Here is a 25,449-nt window from a genome sequence, read left to right as displayed (position 1 = left end):
TCAGACGTGGCACGAGATTTTGGGGCACTGTAATTTTGATGATGTCATGAAGTTAGAGAATGTTGTGGATGGAATGTCAATCAGGGGTAAAGCATCCAAACCCATGATATGTGAAGTGTGTACTCAGGGCAAGTTCACTCAGAGCAGAAACAGGAAGCCTGATGTGAGGGCCAAATCAGCCTTAGAGCTGGTTCACACTGACTTGTCAGGCCCCATTGACCCAGAGTCCAAGGAAGGGTATAGGTATGCACTTTCCTTTACTGACGACTATTCAAGTGCAGTGTTTGTGTACTATCTAAAGTACAAGAGGGACACTGTAGAAGCCACAGAGAGGTTTCTAGCCGACACAGCCCCATATGGGAAAGTGAAGTGTATCAGGTCTGACAATGGTACAGAGTTCACAGGGCAGGGTTACCAAGCTCTACTGCGTAGGAATAGAATCAGACATGAAAGATCAGCACCATACTCACCACACCAGAATGGCACTGCTGAGCGTAACTGGAGAACCCTTTTTGACATGGCGAGATGTATGCTCTTGGAGAGCCAGTTAGCCAAGGAGCTATGGCCGTATGCGGTCCAGACAGCAGCAGTGGTGAGGAATAGATGTTTCAACAACCGCACTAGAGAGACACCTTACTTTATGCTGACAGGAAGGAGACCTAATGTCTCCAGGATGCAGAAGTTTGGTACTGTATGTTACGCCTACAGGCAGGACAGGAAGAAGCTAGAGTCAAGGTCTGACAAGGGCATCTTCGTTGGTTATGACAAGAACAGTCCAGCCTATATGGTCTACTACCCTGACAGCAGGAAGGTGATGAAGCACCGACTGGTGAGGTTCATGTCCTGTGTTGAGGGACAGCAGACTGATGACATGTCCGACGATGACACTGGTGTGCAGTCTAACGCAACCAGACCTGACCCTGACCAACCCGAGCAGAACGACATCCCAGAAGCTAGGCCAGGTCCAAGCCAGATAGGCCTACAGACAGGTGGAGTCAAGCCCGAATCCCAGTCTCCACGGAGATACCCTGCTAGAGAGAGGAGGAGGCCAGACTTCTATGGGATAGAGAGTGATCAGGCTCAGATCAACATTGATTATTGCTACAGGATGGTTTGTAATGTACCACAGACGTTCAGAGATGCTGTGTCTTCATCCAACTCAAGTAAGTGGATAGATGCAATGGATGAGGAGATGAAGGCACTGAGGGATAACAACACATTTACTCTGACCACCTTACCTGAGGGCAAGAAAGCAGTGGGGGGTAGATGGGTGTATACTCTCAAAACCAATGTTGATGGATCTGACAAGTACAAGGCCCGCTATGTAGCCAAGGGATACAGTCAACGGATGGGTGTAGATTATGGAGAAACGTTTTCTCCTACTGCCGACCTGACTAGTGTGAGAGTGTTGATGCAAAAAGCTGCCCAGGAGGATCTGATCCTGCATCAGATGGATGTTAAAACCGCCTACTTACATGCACCAATTGATTGTGAGATTTACATGGAACAGCCAGAGGGTTATGATGTAAAATCTCAGACAAATGGGAAGATGGTGTGTAGACTAAAGAAGTCACTATATGGGCTTAAACAATCAGGTAGAAACTGGAACATAATGTTGCATGACTATCTATGTGAAAATATGTTTGTACAGAATCCAGCCGATCACTGTGTTTATGAGAGAGAAACGGAACATGACAAGGTGATCCTACTGATCTGGGTTGATGACCTGGTTATTGCAGCCAGTGATGAGAGTGCTTTAAAAGCAGTGAAAAAGATGCTTGCTGTGAAGTTCCAGATGAAAGATTTGGGCAGACTGAAGAATTTTCTTGGTATCACTTTTGACCAGTGTAATGGATGTGTGACCATGTCACAGCAGAGCTATGTTGACAAGCTGCTTGACAGGTTTAATATGCAGGATTGTAAGCCCAGGTCAACACCTTGTGAACCAAAGCTGCATTACACTAATGAGAAGCTAGGTGACCCCAGAAAATACAGAGAGGCAGTGGGTAGCCTAATCTACCTAACCTCATGCACCAGACCTGATCTGAGCTTTGTTGTAAGCAGACTGTCACAGCATTTCAGTGAGCCGACAGAAGAGCAGTGGACAACTGTTAAGCATGTACTGAAATATTTGAAGGGCACAAATGACAAAATGTTGTGTTACAGAAAATGTGATGAGCTGAGGTTGTTTGCTTACAGTGATGCAGATTGGGCAGGTGATGCAACTGACAGACGCAGTACAACTGGTTATTGTGTTAGTCTGAGTGAGAATGGTCCTCTGATTTCCTGGAAGACCAAAAAGCAGCCAACGGTAGCACTGTCAACTTGTGAGGCAGAGTATATGGCGTTGGCCGCAACCACACAAGAGTGTCTTTACTTATCTCAACTGCTTGAACATCTTGATGACTGTCTGTATGATGTACCTAAGATTTTTGAAGATAACCAAGGTACAATTGCATTAGCCAAGAATCCAGTGAGCAGACAGCGATGTAAGCACATTGATATAAAATACCATTTTGTGAGATCAACTGTTAATGACTGTAAAGTATGTTTGGAGTATTGCCCAACAGACCGGATGGTAGCTGACCTGATGACAAAACCAGCTACTAAAGCAAAGCTACTTACTTTTTCCATGTTCTTGTTTGGGGCATAGCCAGTTAAGTGCAGTTAAGTGCAGTTGGTTTCCATGTTTTTCCCCTTGTATGATTTATGGTTGTCAATAATGTGTGATCAAGTGGGGGTGTTAATTGAAGCAACTGATTGTGTTCCCAATTATTGCCAATGCATTTCAGGTGTGAGTGTGTCATGTGACTGTCTATTTAAGCTGATGCACCTGCGCAGAATAAAATACGTGTTTTCTCAGAACTTGACCCAGTGGCTGCAGATTGTTTGTTCTCCCAGGTTTAAATGTGTTGAGTCGATATATCTCTAGCCAAGCTCTGCAGAACAGTATTAGTTATTTATAATACTTGCTTTGATCTTTTTTCTTTTTTTTACTATGTCTTTTATTTGCACTATACTATATGTAATCCTGTAAATTTCCCTACTGCGGGACTAATGAAGGATTATCTTATTTAATCTTATATTTCATACAATATTCCTAGAAGTTTGAACACTTCTCAGGGGCAAAAAGGTTTATAAAAAGTCATTTTTGACAAAATCACATTGGCAACAACCTCTCTAAATTTACCAGAATTTGACAACCTCTAACCCAGTGGAATTAATTTTAACTATATTTCCATCCATAACTAACACAATGACTATTTTGTGGATTTCATGCACTTTTTGAAATAAAATGTCTAAAAGCAAAAATCCTATCCGATGGAGGATCCAAGTTTGGGAACCACTGCTCTAACCGATGCACAATTGACCTTAAGACAGACAAAACTAAAACCTGTGTGCACATTGTTCATCCTATAACTGTAGGATGATAATAACAGCAATATTATTGTGATGTAATTTACTTAATAAAACCCCAAAATGCAGACATGCAAAAGGTGAATGTCAGTTTATTTTTGAATAGAAGAAACAGTAACAAAAGCCAGCAGAAAAGATCAGGCAATGCAGTCTCACAATAGATAAGTAGATAACATTCATATTTGTATTTTGCACACCGAACCTGACTCTCTCTCTCTCTCTCTCTCTCTCGCTCTCTCTCTCTCTCTCTCTCTCTCTCTCTCTCTCTCTCTCTCTCTCACACACACACCAACATAGAACTAGAAAAGTCATGTTCAGTTCACAGTCAAATGAAACACAGATACAAATCCAATGTCGTATAGAGACGCCCATGATTGTCATTGTTGAGTGGTACATAGTTATGTGACTGTTTGACAGCCATGTTTCTCCCATTATTTATTAACCCTTCAACTAATATTATTAGCATTTTACCCCTCTGAGATAAGTCGAGTTACAGAACATACTGCAAAGCTGGGGCCTCACAGCCACAGTAACAATCAGAAACAGCGATTAGTGAAATGACCGGAGGTGTAGTCTTGACTTCTTTTCAATAAATCAATAAACAACATAATATATACCCATTTTGTCAGCACACATGGACAGATACAAAATTGCCTTCTATACCCCTTCACCACTTGTCCTATTTTTAACATTACTTTCTTCATCGAGTACAAAAGATAATGAAACAGGTTTTTACTGAAAAAAAAGACTGTTGATGTACTAAGCTTTATGTGTGTGCGCTGAAAGACTTCACATCGTCTGTCCATAAGTTACATAAATACAGAACATAGCCTTCTTAAATATGACATGTCAGTTGAAACCTGCAACATAACATTTAATAACATGAGACAAACCAGCCCTAGTCTTTGCCATCATTGTGTGTCAACAAACTACAAATAATGACACACAGCTTAGCCATGAGAAGCAATCTCAACATGACTCACTGAGTGTATTGCACTTGTTGAAGTGGAGGTGCAGGACATGCTACGGTTGTGTTTCCGAGTTACTTTGGCTTTCAGAGGATCATTCGTTAAAAACAGCCCGCATTGCACTGCAATACAAAATTTCGGGCAATATACACTGTCACTGGAAAATAAAGTGCAGACAAAGTGGCAACGTGTTTTTCATGTGAAATCTTTACTGATTGGCGTCAGAGAAGTTTGACTGCCTTCCAACTCTGCACAACAATGTCGTGTCTGTGGGGAGCAATACTGCCGAAAATATATGTCAAAAATACGACCACGAGTGACGCACACTTTAAAGTCCGGATCAGTCGGCTAACGATTGTGTCTATTACCTCAGAAAGACATACACAAAGAGTGAAAGCACATCATGTCAGACCACACAGCAACACATCAGTTTGACGAACACGGACAAGGTCAGGTTTAAGGACCAACAATTTCACCTTCATGACATTTATTTCCCTTATCGTGAGACAGAACAGTGTCTCATAGGAGTTAGAGCAAGAGCTGCAGACCTAGTCTATTAGATACATATCAAGGAACATTTCCTTTGAGGCTAATTTGCTTTTTATAGCCTCAGCCTCACAAACCACGGGCCCGCTCTGCGCACCGGAAAAAGAATCAAGAAAGAGGCTTGTTAAATAAGACAAACATTAAAAGCCGCGGATGGGATAAAGACAAGTGAAAGGCGAAGACAGAAAAGAAAGAGAAGGATACAGGCAATTTGTGAGGCTCATTGACGGACTTAACTGCTCCTTCTTAGTACCCTATTCAATCCATTTGGAACGTTTACATTAACCGCCTTGATTCCACTGAAGCACCCTGACTTTTCGCAGGGAGGCCAGTAGCACTTAACAACTTCAGCTACACAGCCCTATAGTGCGCAAAACAGATGACGAAAGCATCACATTGTATTATGTATTCTTAGCTAGAATGGCGATTAATGAGGCTGATGAATCTGAAGCAGCCAGATCTTCTAATCCGCAGCTGAGCCAGTGCGTCACTGTTGAACCGTTCCTTTTTCATTTCCTTCCAACAGGACAACGATGTGCTACCTTATTGCTGATAATTTCCATACTGACCCTGCAATGTAAAATGATTTACACCGAGAGTTTAGATTGCATTTCATACATTGTGATGTTGCTACTGATACAAACCGCACAAACGTATCATTTCAAGTTACCCCCTCATTCCTACATGTATCTGCTTTCTAGATGTTTTATCCTCATTTAAGAGTTGGATTTGTTTTCGATTGTATAATATTCATGCCTGAAGCTACTTAAACGATGGCTTGTGTGTGTGCTCTAACATCCACCATGCTACGTCATTAAATTGGTTAATCAGAGATTAGCAGCATCAGAAAAACATCAAGCATGGTAGGAAGCACCTGCTGCCGCAAGCAAAGGATTAAAGCCAGTAACAATGGACAGGTCAATTCCATCCAAAACAAGCATCTGTTATATAGATTATACACATATTTACCTGTATGTTGAATGAGTAGTGGTCTGTGTTGCAAAGCCAGTTTCAGAGAATCAAAGACATCTGAGATCTGATCTACTTTCACGTACCTGTTCATAAGCGTAGGGCCTCTGCGTCTGCGCTGCAGAGCCTCCCTGGGAGGAGCGGTAGGAGCCATACTGTTGGCTTTGACCCTGCTGATACTGAGAATACTGAGAGGACCCACCCTGGCCAGGACCTGTAGCAGAGCGGTCACATTCAGTTAATGCGTTCAATTCTTTGATGTGTATGTGCCTGTGTGTGTGTCACAACGTGCACAGTAGGTTGAACGGGTCGTTCTGACCGTATCCCTGTGGCTGTCCGCTGTAGCCTTGTTGAGAGGAGTACTGCTGCTGGCCAGATCCCTGCTGGTACTGGGCCTGCTGCTGACTGTACTGAGAGTTACCTGGAGGTACATATGCACACACAGGTATGTCAGCTGTTAATGATAAGAGGTAGTACTGTACTATAGCTTTGGTTGGACACGTTCAGACAAACTGAGGGTCGTGAGGGTGCAGGAACATGTGAATGTAAACACATGGTTTAAAGTTACAAAATGAACGACGACTACCTCCTTCATAGTAATGTGGTGAAGATTCATCAAAGGACCTGTCGTAGCCTTGCTCACCATATGAAGACTGTTGGTACGGGTACTCCCTGTGACCTGTAGAGAACACCGTTAAACACGTGCACAAACTCTTCTGCAGCAAGGCAAAACCCACTCGCCAAAGAAATTATTATTTGCAGTTTGAATTTAAAGCATTCGTAACAGATATGCGACGGCAAAATGACAAGCGCAGGCAACAATTCCAAGGCTTCTCGCTTCAATGCACAGAGCACAAAGAAACGCCCTGGAGGAAGTTTGCGCTCTCTCCTCAACACACACTGCTTTGGCACTCTCTGAAATCTGAAATTTCGGCACACCATATATAGGGGACAGTATGGACACAGACTCATTGGGAGGAAACAGTTGAGGCCCATGCACATTTTATTCTCCAGTGCTTTTCCTTTCCCACAATAAGGGAAAAAGAGAGAAAGACGGGGAGGACGAGCAGCAGTAAATCTGTCTCAGGCCTGTGGGATAGTGCTGAAAGGGAAATGCCACGACCTATAATGTGGCTTTGTGCGTCTGAGAGCTGTGTGTATGAAGTTTATGGATGTGCACGATTACCATCAGGGTAATATTGCCGGTTTATGGGCTCGCTGGAGCTCTGAGTGTGTCCGTACTGCTCTCCGTAGAACTCGTCTTGTCCCATGTACTGCTGTGCAGATCCTGCAAGACGGGACGATTTGTTAAACAGTTGGTTGGACCAATTTGAGTTGGAGACTGAAGGGGCTGTGCCAGGACATTTGGGCAATTCAGGCAGCCTGAAGGTGTGTTTGTGTGCATATGTGAGTATGAAGAATAATGAAAGACGGAGATTATTATCGACAGCTTTCTTGGGGAGCCATCATCGATTTATGAGGCTATCATGAATAGTACAGTATAATTGTCTTTATAACTTACTTATGTCCTGTACAATTTCACTGGTGATGATTATATGAGTTAAATGGATATTATAGAGGAAGCTATTGCGGGCCAACCCCAAAAAACACTAATTAAAGTGGAGCAATTTCAATGAACAATTCCATGACAATTTACAAGAGATGTAATTTTAGCAGAGAAAATGAGGATTACAGAAAGCCAGTTATCAGGGAGAATCTGATCTCTGCTTGGTGGTGGTGTGCAGAAACTCCAGATTCCAATACCTCCCTTTCCCTTTCAATTGTATCTAACAAACTCAGAAAACCATCAGAACAAAAACCCTCTGGAAGATGCACCCAAGAGCCACGCAGGCACAGCCTCATCTCTTATACGAACCACAATTGGCCCTAACGTTTCCAAAAACAGATAAGAGCTGCAGCATAAGCGTCATCTCAACTTCTGCAAAAATAGCAAAATCATTTCATAAGAACATATCCGATAGTTCCCGATGTGACCAAGGAGCCACGGTTGACAGAGGAGCCCTAGCAACAGCCTCACGGCCAATCAGGGCACAAACTCGCAAAGAACACCACCTACCTTGCTGTGCGGAGCGGTAGGGTCCCATGGGTCTCTGAGCCATCATACTGTTTCCTTGGCTGCCCTGACCCATCATGCCCATGGCCTGTTGTCCCTGATAGTGTTGAGCCCCAACCTGGGCTGAGGAGTATTGTGGAGTTGCAGACTGTTGATGCATCATGGAGACTGGGAAGGAGTTGTGATTATGGGGGGAGAGATCTAATACATTAATATACACGGACACACTCTGCACATAGCAGCATTAGCATTCAACAGCGTACGCCGCATTCTCAGAACTGAGACTGGCAGAAATGTGCATAATTTAACTGACAAATAAACAGCAATTGGGGCACAGGGAAAAGCGAAAAGGGGGGGGGGGGTTCATCAGTCAGGGGCCTCATAAAAGAAAGAAAACAACTCTTCGAAGAGATGCTTTCAAGATGCTGCTCTGAAGTATAAATGCAAACAAAGCCAGTGAAGTCAGCGCATAAACAGAGAGATCCAAGCAGACATCCAGGGAGAGCAGGGCTGCATCTCAGGGTCAGGAGTCAGAGATAGGCAAAGCCTGGAGCAGAGGGAGGAAGGGAGGAGGCAGGACGCCTCTTTGATGAACTGAATGTGTTTGCTTCTTTCGATTTGGAGGGGATTTACAGACCGATGAGTGCAGAAATGCATCCAAGCAAATGTTTTAAGCAACATCCAGAGGCGGTTTGACATTCCGAGGTGGTTCAGACATCATCTAACTGTTTTACTGGTTTCTAAATCGCTCTGAACACTGAAAAGGCATTACTTTTAACACCCCCTTCCTCGAAGTGACAAATCTTGCATCATACTTAAAAAACAACATAAAGACAAATGTGACATCTTGCATCTTTTGTGAAAATCAAGTCCTAAGTGTTTTGGCGTGTTCACATCATAAGCCTGAAAGAATTCCTTCCCATGAAAAAGAAATAGACCAAATATCCCAGCGATTAGGCTCCTCTATACCTGGCTCACCTTGGTTGGATTGCATGTTGAGGTTGCTGTGGGAGGAGGAAGAGGAGTGTGTGGAGGAAGAGGAGGAGGGGGAAGAGCCATAGCCAGGCCCGGTGCCCTGGGAGGAAGGCGCAGCGTGGCTGAAGCCGGAGGCTGAGGCCGAGCTACCGTAGCTGCCGGCTTGCAGGCCGAGGGATGCGGAGGGAATAGCCGACTGCGCCTGACCAGCATGCTGCTGCATGGGGGCATGGCTGGGGCCTGGCGACACACACCCACAGTCAGAGCAGCCGGGTCCCAATGCGGTGCCATATCGTGTTAATCATGGGCCCACATTCAGTTCATCTTTACAGGAAGCTTGCATGGTTGTACGAGGATTGAGTGATGAATGTCAATGACGTGTGTCAAAAAAGAAAAGAAGAAAAGAACCAGAGACAGAAAGTAGCTGCAAACAAATCTGACTCGCTGAACATCATCAGATGTTTGCAGGCAATGAAGACGATAGACAGACAAACAGTATCTGCAGACAAACATGCAGCATAGTCAGGGTTAGAAGAGCACTCAAGACGGACAACAAGATGGAGCTGCATGTGTGCACATCAGGTCCGCGTTGTTTTTTGTGAGGGGAGATGAAGTTTGAGCAGACCAGAGTTTATCTGTGAAAAGCACCTTCTCACCATTGCTCATTTGGCTCTGCGTCATTGATGCGGGGGGCGGTCCAGGTGCCATGTTGTCATTGAGGTTGCTCGGAGTGTGTCCCCCACTCTGGCCCATCCCTGCAGGGCCCATTGACGTGGGAGTGGGAGGCTAGAAAGTAAAAAGACACAGTTGATCAATGAAGATTATGTTTCCTAATCGATGTCCTCCATTGTCTCGTGCTCTTATTTTATATTTTATATATTGCCTCCTATATTTTCTCCTGAATTGCAATATTTGTGTTTGTCCTATGGATTTATGAGTGGACAAATTGCAAGAAAAGTGAATTTTGACTTCTATTAAATCAGCTTTGTCTACCCAAAGACTGGTCTCAAAATAGATTTATTATGAACGTGTAAAAAAAACTAAATAGGTGCAGAATGAAACTGACAAAGACGGTGAATATTTCTTGTTAGGCGACTTGTTACTGAAACAAGGACTCACTGCGGGAAGTAGTGACTGCATGTTCTGATTTGAATCTGCTATCGTGGCCAAGTACACAAGATTTCTGTGCAGGATCTGCTGATACCTGTCAAAAAGGGGGAAATTCAACATTATTTTCTCACATTTACCTTATTTACAAAGCAACAAAAAGGAATTAGAAAAAAAAGAGCACTTACTGTGTGCATTCAGCTGTCTTGCCTTTGCTTTGGTAATCCATTATAGATTGTATTAAATGATGATTTTCATCCAGCATCTTTGGGAGACAACAAAACAACTTCAGCTCAGTGTCTCAACTCGCAGTGCAAGGAAAATGATACGCTTAAATATGCAGTGTGGTCCTGGATTTCCACAGATCTTCAACCCCCCTTTCTGGGTCAGTTACTGCATTTTTACCAACAAAATATGCACCCAGTCAAAGCTAACAGCAGCAGCAGTGAGGAGTACAGGGTTCAGGGTTTTCCCGTGTTGCTCAGTTATCCTTCCATCATACACTACCATGCATTTCTCAGTGGATGCTTATTTAAGCTGTATGCTTTTTTTTGCAACAAAGCGGCTGTCCGTAATAACCGTTGAAACCTGCCGGGACGCTGTGTGAAGGAGCTTGCATGGCACCTATAACTCATAATAAAGAATAAACAAGTTCAAGTGTTGCGCTTTTAAATTGTTGGAAACAAGTCACACAATCTAAAGATGACATTTATTTGATCATGCAAATAAACGTGTTGGTAATGAGTCGGGGAAAAGCGGCGAGATTGACAGCATCACATGGAGATCGCAGCTCCGGACAGTGATGCGCCGTTTGTGAAGCGGTCGCCTTCATCGCCGTCGCGGCTTTGTTTGGTTTCGCACCTACACTTGACTCTAACGTTACAATACCAGTTGCTATTTCTTCTGACATTCACCACAGGCTACTTTCTTCCGCACTGGCGGCGGAGCAGCGCACACTCCCATCCAGGCCAGAATATTTCCACCACAACAAGCGACGCGACGTGGATGAAGCTTCTTTTTTTCTTTTCTTTTTTTTACCTTTTGAATCGTTTGTTGTGTCACCTCCCCTTTACTCCTGGGGCGCGCCGATGAAAACGCCACCGACATTTTGTCATATGGGAAATAAAAGCGCGTCTTTTATTCTAATATTTCATCCCGAGCGCAGCGCTCGACTTGGTTACACAGTTTGTCCATTACCAGGAAATGGGGGGGGGGGGTGGTATTTACGGTGAGATCTCTCCCGTCACGAAGGAAGAACAATAATAAAACACTGGATTTCTCCAGGGTGTAATTTAACATACGATTCTGCTGGGTTATTTGATGTGTGCATGCGCATAATGACAGGTATGATGAACGCGTTACGTGACTGGGTAAATCCCGCTCCCTCAGTGTTTGGTATAACCCGCACAGTGAGTCGGCTACCACTTTCCCTCTCTGTACGAGGTGTCCTTTGATTCATGAAAGCCAATCAGTCCACATTGTAGGCTACAAGTTGTTTTTTAGCACTTTCAGAGAAAAATGTGACACTCCATGATGCCAGTCGTGTTCATATTCGATACAATATCTGTCCATTTCTCAATCTGGGACGTCTGAACAGTTTCCACATCAAGCTTTTTGTTGGTTGTGATATCATTGGACAGTTTACAGTATGAAGAAAAACACGTTTATACTTAAAATACACGTTTAATAGAACAAGATTAAAGTACATCTGTATATCAGTGGAGTGTGAACCGTCACATTAGCCTTAAAGTACATGTTACAAAAAAAGTACCCCCGTTTTTAGCTTTGTGGGAATGCATTTTTAACCCTTTTAAATCACATCCCTGTTCATTTTGTGCACCTTTGTAACAATTTGCCAGATGTAGCAAGTGTGTTGCTTTGAAAGTTAATTTTCTCCAGATTGGTCTGTCTTTGAAAAAAGAAAAATGACATTATAGTGTCAGAATGTTTGGAAGGTGCGACTAGTGCAATATACAGATACAGGAAACCAATTTTCAGTGGGGTGCAAGTAGCATAGAATCGTATTTCTCAAGTACCTCAAATAGTTAACTGTACTCATTTCATATATTAGGATGGTCCAACCCAAGGTTTACATGTTTAAAGCTTGTGCATATAATTGTGATGCATCCTCAAAGAGCAGAAGACAAGTGCACCAGCAACTTCCAGTTTATTGACATTGGTCACTTGTTGCATCAATATGACAAGACAGATCAAGATTAACCTTTAAATACATTTAACTTCAGTTCATATTCATAGTTTACAACATTTGCATAAATGTACTCCAAGAGGCAGATCCTTTTTTTTTTTTTTTTAAACAGGAAACCAATACACGTTTGGGAGTGAAATTCTTCCAAGTAGCAGCAAACATAAACTTAAACACTCCCCATATAATTGAAAGGTAAAACCAAAACAAAACATCAGGCCAACATTCAGAGGAAAAACCAATTAGTCACAAACTGTGGACCTTTTAGTGAGGCACGCATTTAAAATGGGGCCAAATGACAAATAAAAAATACAATCTTGGCAATATGGGGCAAGAAAACTACCTCAGGGAGAACAAACAACATGTGACAACAGAGCTGCTTCGGTCATCATAATGGGCAACCGGCCCATAAGGACGCCATCGTCACAGGAGGATGGCGTCGCATGCTTCTCTACACTACACTCCTGGTTCTGTAAGGATACTCCGTCTGGGCAAGGCCCCGTCCTCTGCGTCCAGTGTAGCCTCCTCTGAAGCCTTGGCCCCTCAGGAAGCGCCCAGGGACCCCGAAAGTCTCCAGATTGCGCTTACGCTCCTCCGCCCACGTTAGTCTGAAACCGTTGGTCGACACAGACAGAGGCCCAAGCCTGTAGCTCAACATACATAGTGTTTACAGTTTGAGGATGAATAAAAGGCCACTCGTTTACCTGAACTTATTATCAGACGAGATGTTGTCAAAGAAAGACTTTGCTCTGTCGTAGTAGCATTTTGGGCCAAAGTGACCATCCTTTGCAGTCGAGTGCAATTTCTCCTTCTCGTCTCCCTCATGATTTCCATCTGCAGACAGAAACATGCACTGCAATTAAACTGGAAGGATACGCTACGGAAGACCAAGAGAAGTGAAGGTTTCTTCAAAATTAAGCAGATTACATCATCAACTCATGCTTAATTCAAATCTCATACTGAGCAGTAGCAAATCTGGCTTTTGAAGTCCCACGTCTAGTCCTGGTTAAAAATGTGTTTGTGGTTATGAAGCAAGGACCTGTGCCGAAATGGAAACAAATCTTTACACTTGTATTGAAAAGACAGAACAAATCATGACACTGTCAACACAGCCACTTCCGTGACCGAATTCTGGTGCCAGAGTCTGGTCTGTCTTGCTACTGCAGAGTCAATACCGGCAGTTTAGAGATTTAGAGATTATCTGCAACACAGAGTATTAATAAGTGCATGTCATAGTATGACGCAGTAAGGTTTAAACTGTCCATGTGGGCTTTTAAGAAAAAACTAAAAAGTGTCAAAAAACAAAGCACATAACTTGCATTTGTGATGACTTGAGTTGATTAACCGACCTTTCGTCCTGTCCCGCTCCAGCTCCTCCTTAATAAACTGAGCATTTGAGGAATCAAAATCAAAGTCTGTGTCAAACTTGAGGATGGCAGATGTAACGTGAGACACCATCAGCTGGCCTCTACTACGGTTTCTGCGCCGCCGAGCTCCTACGTTTTATTTAAACAAAGAAAAAAAAAAAAGAAAAAAAAAGGCATTGAATGTTAATCAGGACTTTGTTTATTGTATCCAGAAAATTCAAACGTTCACAATTACCTTGTCTTCTTCTCGGTGGTGGCCCGTGTTCATAATTCTGCTGCCGAGTTCCCTGCTGAGCACTGGGTACACCGGGGCCGGACTTCACTTGAAATTAAAAAAACATCACTCACTCTTAAGATTGCTCGCAATTGCACAGATGGACATTTCCTGAACCCCTCCCTCCCAGACAGAGTTGTAAAATATTTCAAGACTGCCAAACAAGACGAGCTTCTCTCTTTTCGGTATATGAGTGAACATGGTATTTTAATTTGACTTTCATCATTGCAATTCTGTATGCTTACTGCTGGCTCCGGTGCCCCTTCTGGTCAGGGGACTCTCTGGTCTGGGCCTCTGGGGCCTCCTCCATTCCCACTGCTGCGCCCGCTCCTGGGATGCAGTCACGCCTTCGCTCTGCCTAGCTATCTCCACATGGAGGGTTTGAACAGCCTTTTCCACCATTCGGCCCCTTTTGACTTGTAAACCAGGAAGTACAGACCCTGCATGATAAAAAAAAAAAAAACAGATAAAAAGACTTTAGTGTGCAAACAACCTACTTTAAAAAGTGTTCAGCTTCACTAAGGGTGTGGGTTTATGATTGACCAACACTGCATTTGTGTTCATTGACTAACCAAGGCCAAGAGCTGCAGCATACTGTTGGTTAAGCAGAGAGCTGGCAGCAAGCTGGTTGTAGGCGGGCATCCTTAGGGGGCTAAATGGTCCAAGAGCCGAGTACACACCTGAAGAGCCTACACTGGCTGACTGAACAAAAGAAGTTAGAACAACATTATCTACACGTACTTTGTCCTCTTTTGTTTTCTACTGCCGGATGCAAGCCATGCAGTTTTTGCATATACCTGTACTATTGCAGGATCCGAGGGAAGGCCGTGGTGAGATCTTGGGGGTTCACACAGTGCGATGTCCTTAATATCACTTCCCCGGAAAGTGATGTACTCATAGATATCATCTTTGGGTGGTGTTGGTCTGTCAGTGGGTCGTCCCTCCGTTCCAAAACACTTGACTTGTTAAAGAAATAAATGTGTATAAATTGTGCTGCCATCTTAAGACATCTACAAACAAACAAAAAAGAACTCAGGAGAACATATTCTTTTTGGACATGCTGACAGGCTACCAAAGGCCCACACCACTCACCTTTTGCCAGCACTACTGTTGAGTTCACATTATCAATTGTGTACAAAATTCCCTCATAACGATTATGAGCTTTTGAAATTAAGCCTATTGTGCAGCCAATGTACGGCTTTGATGAACTCATGGCTGGAGCGTGTTCAGGACAATCGCTTGCAAATTTCAACGAAAACTCAGGCGGCAGCATTTAAGCGGAAGCACTTTATAGGCGACCACGGCTGACTTTAAACCACGCCCACTGATTGAGATTTAAACGCACCTGGCTGCAAACGTCAATTTCAGTCCCTATGCTGAAGTTTTCATTTATGACTCATGATGTCTGATATTTAGCATGACTGGCAGTTGGGATTATTTGTAACATTTATTTGGATAATGCATGGTGTGTCTGTGCGCTATTTTTGTTCTGATAATTATTTTGATAACAATCCATAACAAGGTGTCACATTTACTGCACTCCTGTTGTGTCGAGAAGCCAGAGCTTAATGCTGCAGAACAACGATGTAAACTGGTAAATATTGATCTGTGCTCTCAATAGTTTGACATCCAGACCGCTTAACGTTGTCTGCGAGCCCCAAAGCAGCTGCTGCGGTTTTCCTGGAAAAAAATAATAATAGCAACAACGCAGCCATTTTGAGTCGTCTACGATGAAGTAAAATAGATAAAAATGCTTCGATACTGTGTGTGAATCTGTAAAGACGTGTTGTACGTCACAAATGCTCTCAGATACTGGCACATCGCACTGCAGCTCGCGACCATTTGTTCCGAGTTTTATTGTCCTCGAAGGAACCAATCACAGCGCCCGGAGAGGCCGCGTCACCGACGGTGCATCCAATCGGCGCATGCGTCTCACGGGCGAGCGCAGCTGGGCAAAGATGGCGGCGGGCTCCGATTTGTTGGATGATGTTTTCTTCAACACAGAGGTGGACGAAAAAGTAGTTTGTGATCTCGTCGGATCTCTGGAATCCGAACTAACTGGAGCGCGGCACGTCAGCGCAACCACCAAGCTCCAGGTTGCAGCAAATCACGTCGGCAACTCAGCTGTAGGTAGCAATTCCAATGTTCAGGGCAGCAAAATGGGACTTTCACAACAAGAGCTTGCAAAAGCAGGTAAGATAGCTGCCCTCTCTGGTTAGCTAACACTGGCTAATTTTGGTCACGTTCGACAAACCCCCCCCCCCCCCCCCCCCCTTGTTTTCATATGTTTCCGCCGCTGTAGGGGCAGGAGTGCACGGAGGTGTCATTAACAGTACGGGGTTCCGCGGTTCGAGCATGGAGCACGGAGCAGCCGGGACCACGTCGAGCGTGACAGCCGCTCAGAGTCCGTCCAAGCCGGGGTCAGCCAGCGGAGTCGTCAAACCCGGAGCGGCTGGTGTTCAAACTTTGAATGGAGGTGCCGTGGTGATGAACTGTCACATCAGCGGAGGAGGCGGCCACAACAACAACAACTACTCCTCGCAGCCCGTTGTCACGCTTGTCAACAACGGACCTGTTTCTGTGAGCAAAGGTAGCGCGACGGTTTTATCCGCAACGCCAAGTACTATTATTCAAACTTCACCGAATGCTGTGATTTCGTCTGTGAAAACTGTTCCCACTGTCACGCTCGTGAGGCCACCTATGCAAACTCCCACTAACGCCTCACACAACAGCGGAGACAACCCCACCACGGTGCTGACATCGCCGCCGGCAGTCGTCGGAGTTACCGGCGCGTCCGGCTCGCTCGTGAACAACTTCGACTCCACAAAAACCGTAATGCAGACTGGCGCGCACGTCGCGACGACGGCGATCATGAGGAGCCCGACCGTGTTGCAGAACTTGAGGACTTCGGTACCGTCACCCATCGCCGCCACTCCTCCCGCTGGAATACGAGCTATTGCTCCACAGGTGTTGGCCCCTCGGCTCGCTGTGCCTCAACAGAGCGCCCCGAACATCCAAAACATCCAGCTCCCTCCAGGTAACAACTTTGTTTTATTTCTTGACGTTTCTCACCTGCTGTTGAGTGAATAGACAAGGGAATGTTTTTTGGCACTTTGTCTTTTTAAAGCAAACAAACAAGCGATTAGAGGTGAACAAGGTTCCAGATAAAAAGCCTTGAGGGCAGTCATCCTGTTCATGTTGTATATCAAACTATTGATCCTTATTTCTTGTCTTGTTACAGACAACAACAAGCTATTATCTTATCAACAGCTAGTTACAGTGTATCTCCAAGTATATGTCCAGGGTGTGTGTGTTTAAAACTGTTTGCAAAGCTAGTTGTTAGTCTTGTGTCTGGTTATGCACAGGTAGATTTACTCAGCAGTACATTAATCGGGTTTTCTTTGGTGTAAGGAAGCAGGAATTTAGCTCATCCATACATGGAAATTAGCTCTGCTTTGGAGTCCTGTATTTAGAGCAAATACCTCAATAAGTTTCAACAAGTCAGGGTATAGGTAAACAACAACATTGTGGTCACACCATTCAATAACCTGTATCTAAAGCTCAGCACAAAAAGTTCAGGGTTCTGCTGCTAAAATGTTCCCGTCCGATGTCTCCGTAAGGCCGGTGTATTACTGCGTTCTGTAGCCCTAGTACTTATAACACAGGCGGTTTGATGTAACACGGGCAAGCAAAAACACCAGGCTGTGCATAGTAATACACTAGCCTACAATAAAGTATCAGCGGTAAAAAAAACAACTTTTACTTTGTTGTTGTGCTGTGTTGTGGAGGCTCACAACATCTAATTACACGCTGTGTGTTGCTGCTTGGAAGGTTTTTTTTTATTTATGGCACCGTGTTTGCGGCTCATTTTTGTGCGACCGGTCACTGAGGACCTCCCAGCTGAGGCAATGTCCGTACATCAATAGCCTACAGATGAGTAATTCATCCCCCTCACACACGCACACGCAAGCACACACACACACACATTAGTGAGTCTGACCAGGACAGAAAAGCCCTGATCTTCTGACGTCATTTGGCTGTTGCAGGCATGGTCTTGGTCCGCAGTGAGAGTGGGCAGCTGCTGGTGATTCACCAGCAGACCTTGGCTCAGATGCAGGCTCAGTCGCAGTCCCAAAGCGCTATGACACCACGGCCTCCAGCCCCCACCAGCACTCCACCTGTCCAGATCACTTCTCTTCAGGTACCAGGACCGCCGGACTCACGCACACGAAATGTGACTCATTCATGTCGGATAGGGATGGATCTGATATATCAGGTTTCAGCGTCATCAGTAACGTTAGGCCCATTGTGCCCAAAAGGACTTTAAGTATGTAGCTTAAAATATATGAAGCAGTAGCACATCATTAATTATTCCTTTAGTGTCATATGTGTAACACCTCCTCTCTTATGTCCGCTGCTGTTCTGCAGGCTCCAGGCGCGTCACTGTTGGCTCGTCCGCTTACCCCCACCACCATTATTAAGCAAGGGTCCGCAGTCCAGACCACCGTGACGGCCACCACCACATTGCAGAGGCCTCCTGTACTGCAGGTAACTCAAATTGCCATGGGATTTTCCACTATACATTGTTGCTGAACCTCATTAACGGGTCTTCATTATCGGCTTTGCAAACATTTAAATATCTAGCAGAACTCTTTCCTGGAAGAACAAGGCTTGGGGGAAGTTGAATGTACTGTGGTCCCGGGACCAGACGTGTCAAAAGTGTTATTCTGACCGTGTCACTCTCCTGACTCTCATCTCATGACTGCATATTCCCTGACTCATACAGAACACCATCATGCTGGGAGGGACGGCCACTACCCCGGGACAGCTGCTGGGAACGCCCACTCCAGTGCAGCCCGGTTCTGCAGCCACAGCAGTTACACAGCGGGTAGCTGGGACCCCTGTCACTCCAACAGCTATCTCAGCTGTAAGAGAGAAGTACTAACCTTGAATGCTTTTGCCTTTTGTAATCTTTCAACACCGAATGCACAGACGATTATTCATGTTACGGTTGTTTTTAGTGTTGCGCCTCACGTTTCTGCTGTTTTTCTGACGTGTGCGTTTCAGGGAAAATGACACTTGTGTGTATGTGCTTGCAGGAGACACTGGAGAATGTAAAAAAGTGTCGGAACTTTCTGTCCACGTTGATCAAGCTGGCATCCAGTGGAAAACAGTCCTCTGAGACTACGGCCAACGTCAAGGAGCTGGTCAAGAATCTGCTGGTACATTTCTCTCTATTCCTGTTTCTGTCTGTTTTATATCATCATCATCATCATCATCATCATCATCATCATCATCATCATCTCTCTCTCAACATCTTAAAACGTGATCTCTTTGTCCTCATCTTCATACCTTTTCTGTCATCCCTTCAGGGTGTTTTCTTAACTTAACATTTTTTGAGTGGGGGGTTCTGATCCATCCTCTGTGTTCATTGCACAACAGGAAGCGAAGATAGAGCCAGAAGATTTTACCAGTGAGTTATACCGGGAGCTCAACTCCTCACCACAGCCGTACCTTGTGCCTTTCCTGAAGGTGAGATCAGTATATGCAGATATATTGGCATCGACACCTGTTTTTTTTTATTGAGGGGCATATATATTGAAACAGACATAGGCCCATATTCCCCCTTTCCCCCTAGAGAGATAGGCCATGACAACAAATCGATCCTGTGTGGAAACGACTTCATCAACTTGTCCTCTGTCTGCCTGCAGAGGAGTCTCCCAGCACTGCGTCAGATGACACCAGACCCAGAGGCCTTCATCCAGCAGAGCCTGCTGCCTCAGCCCAGACCTCCGGCTGCTGCAGCAGCAGCCTCCACGGCCCTCACCGCTGTGGTGCTGCGACCTCCTCGCTCCACGGCCGCCGCCGCCGCTACGGCCACCAGCACTGCCGCGACCAAAACCACAGTTATCAGCCTCACTCAGACACCTCGCAGTAAACCCGGACTGGTAATTCAGCACCGACTGGATCTTTTTTTTTGCTTCTATTCTTGTCTCTGCTGTTGTTCTGTTTCTCATTCTTTTGTCTCTGAATGTGCACAGATAGTGCCCCAGCAACAGGTGACGCTGGCTCAGTCTCCCATGGTAACTCTCAGAGGACAATCCCATAGCCGCATCATTGTGGGACATCCGCTGCCGACAGGTGTGTGTTCAAAAGTCACCTGCACGTCTTTTATTTATACTATCAGGTGAACTGAATGTGCAGTTGGTTCCCTCTAGAGCAGAGGTCTTCAACAGGGGGTCCGTGAAAGTTTTGATTGATTAGAAAATAATAATAATTAAAAAAAAAAAACAATCTCTAATCATGAATGTGTCCATCATTTTAATAGTTCAGTGTTGTATGAAAGATAACCGGTATCTTTATGCACGGCAGTGGTACTAATAGGCCGGCACTCATTTTTCGTTTCCACGTTTAAAATGAAAACATCAATTTGAATAACTTGTATGCATGATTATCATGCAATTGACAGACAATGTTGATATTGGCATTGGTATCAGTTGACAAGGTAAGTTTATGAATGCCAGTGGCATGACCACCCTCCTCACTGTACCTGTTTAAAATGAAAACATGAATATATGAACCTGTGTATTATTTGAATAGCTGCGTGCTGAATGCACAATAAAGAGGTATGTTTATTCATGGCACTAGGCCCATTTAATATAAAACACAATTGTATACAATATATATAGTCGGGGGTCCCTGCTCCATCTCTCTATCAGTTTGGGGGTCCTTGGCCTGAAAAACGTTGAAGACCCCTGCTCTAGTCTGCCTGTATTTGATCTTCATAGTATGGAAGGGCTGCCACCTTGTGGAGACTGTCTGTAATTGCAGAATACTAAACCGCACAATAACAAATTTGATTCTAAAAAGAGTCTGATTTAGATTCCGTGACAGTGCATGCTTTGTAATGTAATTACAAGTCATTGTTTTTCAGCAATGATCGACAATAACTGCTTCTGTTTCTGTGTGTCTCTACTAAATCCAGCGATGAAGCAGGCGTTGGCTCCAGGAGCTAAAGGAGTGCAAGTGGTCGGTCAGGCTCCTCTCACTGCTGCTCAGAAGAACAAGCTGAAGGAGGCGGGAGGAGGAACCTTCAGGTTTGTGACACATTCAGATAAATATCGTCTCCAAATAGTCAGCTTTGCAGGAGTATTAGAGCTCCTTAGTTTCAATATTTGACATTCTCAAAAGCACCTCGCTCCTTAAAGTTTCAGGATGGGGAAAAACACATTTGCATTCGTCGGGCATTGTTTATTATTCATAAGGGAAAAAGCTACGGAAATCAAACAAACAGGTTTGTTTGTTGCACCGCGCAAAATTGAGTCAATTCAATTAGAAACTAGGAGAAAGGAGTTTATGAAAGACGAAAAAGAGTAAATCTAACATTAAGACTGCAAATACCGCTTTTACAGGTGCTGTTCAGTGTGACATCACCTCACCAGTGTGGAACCACACATTACAGTCATTGAGCAGCCATACAGTCATATCACATTATGCACCGTAGGCTCAGCTACGGGAGCAATCTTTGGGGGTTCAGTGTCTTGCTCAAGGACACATCGACGAGCCGGGGATCGAACCGCCGATCCTCTGATCGAAGGACGGCCCTGCTCTCCACTGAGCCACAGTCGCCATACTGTACATGTGTGTCCAGAATGTTTGAAATAAATGATTGTGTGTTTAAGAATGGTGGATTTGAATCGTCTCTCTTTGTGAGATGTCCTCTCGTGTACTCCTCCCGTCCTGGTTTCTGTTCATATTACACCTCCTCTGTGTTATTTAATGATGAATTGATTACCACGCACACACATTTGCTAATTAATGCAGTCATTATCGTAATTAATTACCTCATAAGCATAACGTTTTATGAGCAATATATCATGGCAGTTACACCTTTTCTGTCACAGTCGACAAAAAGCGAAGATTTATCTGCATTTACAAAGAGAGTAAATCTTAAATGTCACCTCGGGGTAAGTTTGTCTTGCAGACAGCTGTCACTGAGGGTGCCTACAGATATAGATATGAGTTATTACAGGGCTATTCTATCGGATTGAGTAACTACAGGTGTAGCTAATAGACTGGTTTATGCTGTGAATTTCTGAGCATCAAATATCATATATGTCATATAATATCATATATATACCTGATGGTTTCACATGTGCAGCTGTTCAGTCAGATCCGGTCAATAGGCTGCCTGATGAATCCTCTCAGTATCTATGTTGTTCTAGATCTTTGTTTGTTTTGTGAAATGGTTTAGTATAAATGTAAATTGTGTCACCGTTCATGTCTGACTCGCCCCCTTTTTGATCTCGTTCAGGGATGATGATGATATCAATGACGTGGCCTCCATGGCGGGAGTCAACTTGTCGGAGGAGAGTGCCCGTATCTTAGCAACCAACTCTGAGCTTGTCGGCACGGTGACTCGATCCTGTAAGGACGAGAGCTTCGTCTCCGCCTCTTTACTCACTCGGAGAGCTCTGGAGATCGGTGAGACTTATGAATTTAAGATTAAAAAAGAAAAGCAACAACGCGCGGCTCGTTTCTCGCATCTAAAGGCCGACTCTAAATCTTAATCGACGCCTCTTCTCTTGTGAAAGGTAAGAAGTTCGGTGTCGGCGAGCTGGGCACCGATGTGATCAACTTCATCTCCCACGCTACGCAGCAGCGGCTACAAAGCCTGATGGAAAAAGTGTCTCTAGTGGCGCAGCAGAAAAACACAACCTTCAAGGTGATTATTGATCTAACCCTGGAGCCGGTGAGACTCGTAGCCGCATACTCACATTTACATTTACCGAGTGTTCCTTTCACTGCCTTACTTGCAACGTCTTGCTTCCTGCATCCTTCAGGAGGATGAGCGGTCCGAGCAGGTCAGCGATGTGCGATCCCAGCTGAAGTTCTTCGAGCAGCTGGATCAGATGGAGAAGCAGAGGAAGGAGGAGCAGGAGAGAGAGATCCTCCTGAAGGCTGCCAAGGTAACAATATATGAACAGTGTGTAAAAGGATCACTGACGGGAAGAAGCCTGAACAGTCTCATGACTGCATCGACGAGAGGAGCGAGGGTGACTTTGGCTGAGTGTGATTAGTGTGTATCCCTCTGCTGCTAACTATGAGCAAGTCAATGAATAAAACAACGGATTGAATGAATTGAACATATCCATGTTCAAATATTAAAATGTCCTTCACCTTACCGCAGTCTCGGTCACGGCAAGAAGACCCCGAGCAGCTCAGACTTAAGCAGAAGGCCAAAGAGGCAAGTATACGACATGTGACTGTGTGATTTGTGAAGCATGATGAGTCCGTCTGCTGGACTTACCTGTGTGTGTGTGTGTGTGTGTGTTGCTGCTCGTATTCCAGATGCAGCAGCAGGAGCTGGCTCAGATCAGACAGAGAGAAGCCAACCTAACGGCGCTGGCAGCTATCGGCCCCAGAAGAAAGCGTCAGATGGACTCTCCTGTTAGGGGCGCCAGTGCAGAGGTGAGGGACATGGAACCATTTGGCATAAAAAGGGTTGTGCTTGTTTTTGAATTATTTGAGATCTGCAAAGAAAAAAGGTCAATAAAAGATTAAATGTGTTTGCTCCGCATTACGCCCCCAGGGCTCGGGGTCGGGCCCCTCTCAGCCCGGCGGCTCCGGCGGAGCAGGCTCCAGACAGTTTATGCGACAGCGCATCACCAGAGTCAACCTCAGGGACCTGCTCTTCTGCCTGGAGAGTGAAAGGGGGACCAGTCACTCTCATCTGCTCTATGACGGCTTCCTCAAATAGCACCCGCATTGAAATAACTCGTCTGGCTCGGTGGCATTAAGGAAGCGGCGTCGGCTCAGACCCTTTTCTGCCGGTGCTTTTATTTTCTTTGATCACCCGCTGCTGGATGAGGAGACGTCTATCTGTGGGAAGAGAATTATCTGCAGCACTGAGGAGAACATCTTCTTTTGAAAGCCTCTGTAAGCACAGGTCTTGTGTTTTATCAGAGGAGCAAATAATTGAACTCGGCCCTGATTTCAGAGCGCCTCTCAGCACGTTTTGCTCTTTACAGACTCTTCAGTCATGCACTGCCTCATGCTGCACACAAGAAACACGTCTTTAACTGAACGGAGCACTTTCAGACCCAAAGACCTCGTCAGTGTCGCGTGCACCGACACCCGTGATGTAGCAGAAAATCAGATTTTACGAAACCGCAGTAACGTGAGCACTCTGTTTATTTCAGTTCCTAACAGAGATTTGAATTCATCCCATTTCTACGATATTTTGTTCGAGTTCTAATGCCCGTGGATTGTTTTACAGAGACTAATCTTGCCTAGCCTTGTCACCTGCTGAGTTGCCTTCTTAACAAATTAAGCCATATGGATTAGAATGTGTTGATCGGCTTCCGTTTGCTTCATCTCTCCGGCAGTTCTCTCCAGACTTGTAGGACGTGTGCTTGGGTGTTTTGTTGCGCTCTTCCTCCGTTCGTCTCGGCTCGACTGGAAACGGAGAGCGACGGTTTGTATGTCACGTGTTGCGCATGACGCGTTTGTGAACTCTCGCCACTCTTTAGCATTTAGAAGATCGTTTAGAAGATCCAAGAATAGTGATAGATTTACATTCTGAGGACGGTAATGTGGATCTGAGTACTGAAGCTTTGGCGTAGTTTCGCTCCCTTTCACACAAAGAGCTGCAGACTTGTGTCCTGTTCGAGGAAGCTTGGAGTGAAGTGTTCACTGTGATGGATCTCATAAAGAAGTATCTGGGTGGCTGACTGGATCAAACACATTGGAACTAGAATAGTGTAGCTGTGGTTGTTGGTGATGTAAAGTATCCAGGCGGTGTAGCTCTTGGGCTACAATGTGAATTTTAAATAATTGCGGTTGGAGAAATGATATTATTGGTTACACAGATTTTTATATTTATGAACAATGGAGGATGACCATGTTGGGTAAACGTGGGCATGACTTGCAGGAGGAGGACTGCACTGTGACAGATCACTTTTCTAAAACGAGTCGATCCGATGAACATACACACTTTATATATTTTTATATTTTCAGCGCATACTAATATTGGTCTTTATACCATTGTCATTTTATGAGAGAATGTTTAACAGCACATTTTATCACTGTATATATTTAAGTTAGCTATTTGTAGGTTCATCAGTTGAAGACTTAAAATCGGGCGAATTTGTCTTATTTTCCGGACAGTAGACGTGACAAAGAAGACAGATTTATGATTGATGACTTTCTTGTACATTTTGCACAGCTTATAGTTTATATGTAAATATCTGAATTAAAAAAAAAAGTTTTTAATTGCTATTTTATAATGGATTGAAAGAGAATGATCTCTAATAAAACTAAAAACAACATATCTTGACTTTCTATTTCTGTATTTATTTGTATTATTGTGGCAGGTTCAGTCTTTCAGGATCACACTGGATAATCGAGCATTGTCCTGTATTCTCTTTGACGTGTCAGCAGTTTTTGTGAGAACAAACTGTCCAAGAAGCATCAATTTAAATTAGAAAGTGTTTAGAAGGCCCTGAGTAGAGATGATTATGATCAATCCGGATTTAATGCTAAATAGT

The 25,449-nt window shown here is 44.4% G+C and overlaps 3 protein-coding genes across 4 annotated transcripts; 1 reads left to right on the top strand and 2 right to left on the bottom strand.

Moving 5' to 3' along the window:
- Nucleotides 1-5,474: 5,474 nt before the first annotated feature.
- Nucleotides 5,475-11,163, bottom strand: LOC306781463 (calcium-responsive transactivator-like; the record flags this gene model as incomplete). Its single annotated transcript, XM_079274333.1, has 11 exons — nucleotides 5,475-5,501; nucleotides 5,987-6,114; nucleotides 6,220-6,321; nucleotides 6,487-6,579; nucleotides 7,087-7,188; nucleotides 7,978-8,142; nucleotides 8,953-9,189; nucleotides 9,606-9,735; nucleotides 10,069-10,153; nucleotides 10,245-10,321; nucleotides 11,095-11,163. The coding sequence occupies 11 exons, from the start codon at nucleotides 11,161-11,163 to the stop codon at nucleotides 5,475-5,477; spliced, it is 1,215 nt and encodes a 404-aa protein (XP_079130459.1).
- Nucleotides 11,164-12,710: 1,547 nt separating this feature from the next.
- lsm14b (LSM family member 14B) lies at nucleotides 12,711-15,113 on the bottom strand (the record flags this gene model as incomplete). Its single annotated transcript, XM_079273925.1, is given in 9 exon segments — nucleotides 12,711-12,867; nucleotides 12,964-13,093; nucleotides 13,609-13,755; nucleotides 13,862-13,955; nucleotides 13,959-13,969; nucleotides 14,146-14,340; nucleotides 14,473-14,602; nucleotides 14,698-14,861; nucleotides 14,993-15,113. Coding segments are annotated over 9 exon segments (1,149 nt in total).
- A 712-nt stretch (nucleotides 15,114-15,825) lies between these two features.
- Nucleotides 15,826-25,398, top strand: LOC306780389 (transcription initiation factor TFIID subunit 4-like; the record flags this gene model as incomplete). Of its 2 annotated transcripts, XM_079272747.1 has the most annotated exons (16): nucleotides 15,826-16,093; nucleotides 16,203-16,937; nucleotides 17,947-18,101; nucleotides 18,329-18,448; nucleotides 18,687-18,827; nucleotides 19,000-19,122; nucleotides 19,343-19,432; nucleotides 19,612-19,848; nucleotides 19,942-20,041; nucleotides 20,886-20,997; nucleotides 22,215-22,384; nucleotides 22,495-22,625; nucleotides 22,744-22,869; nucleotides 23,091-23,147; nucleotides 23,252-23,371; nucleotides 23,493-25,398. In XM_079272747.1, the coding sequence occupies 16 exons, from the start codon at nucleotides 15,826-15,828 to the stop codon at nucleotides 23,658-23,660; spliced, it is 2,853 nt and encodes a 950-aa protein (XP_079128873.1). In that variant the 3' UTR covers nucleotides 23,661-25,398. The 2 variants fall into 2 exon arrangements, with proteins under 2 accessions (XP_079128873.1, XP_079128872.1); XM_079272746.1 differs by lacking the exon at nucleotides 15,826-16,093 and having other exon boundaries at nucleotides 16,132-16,937; nucleotides 22,495-22,652.
- Nucleotides 25,399-25,449: the final 51 nt, after the last annotated feature.

This window comes from Melanostigma gelatinosum (genome assembly GCF_949748355.1).
Source record: "Melanostigma gelatinosum genome assembly, chromosome: 8".
Lineage (NCBI taxonomy): Eukaryota > Metazoa > Chordata > Actinopteri > Perciformes > Zoarcidae > Melanostigma > Melanostigma gelatinosum.
The sequence above is the reverse complement of the archived record's forward strand: the minus strand, read 5'-3'. Positions and strand labels throughout refer to the sequence as shown.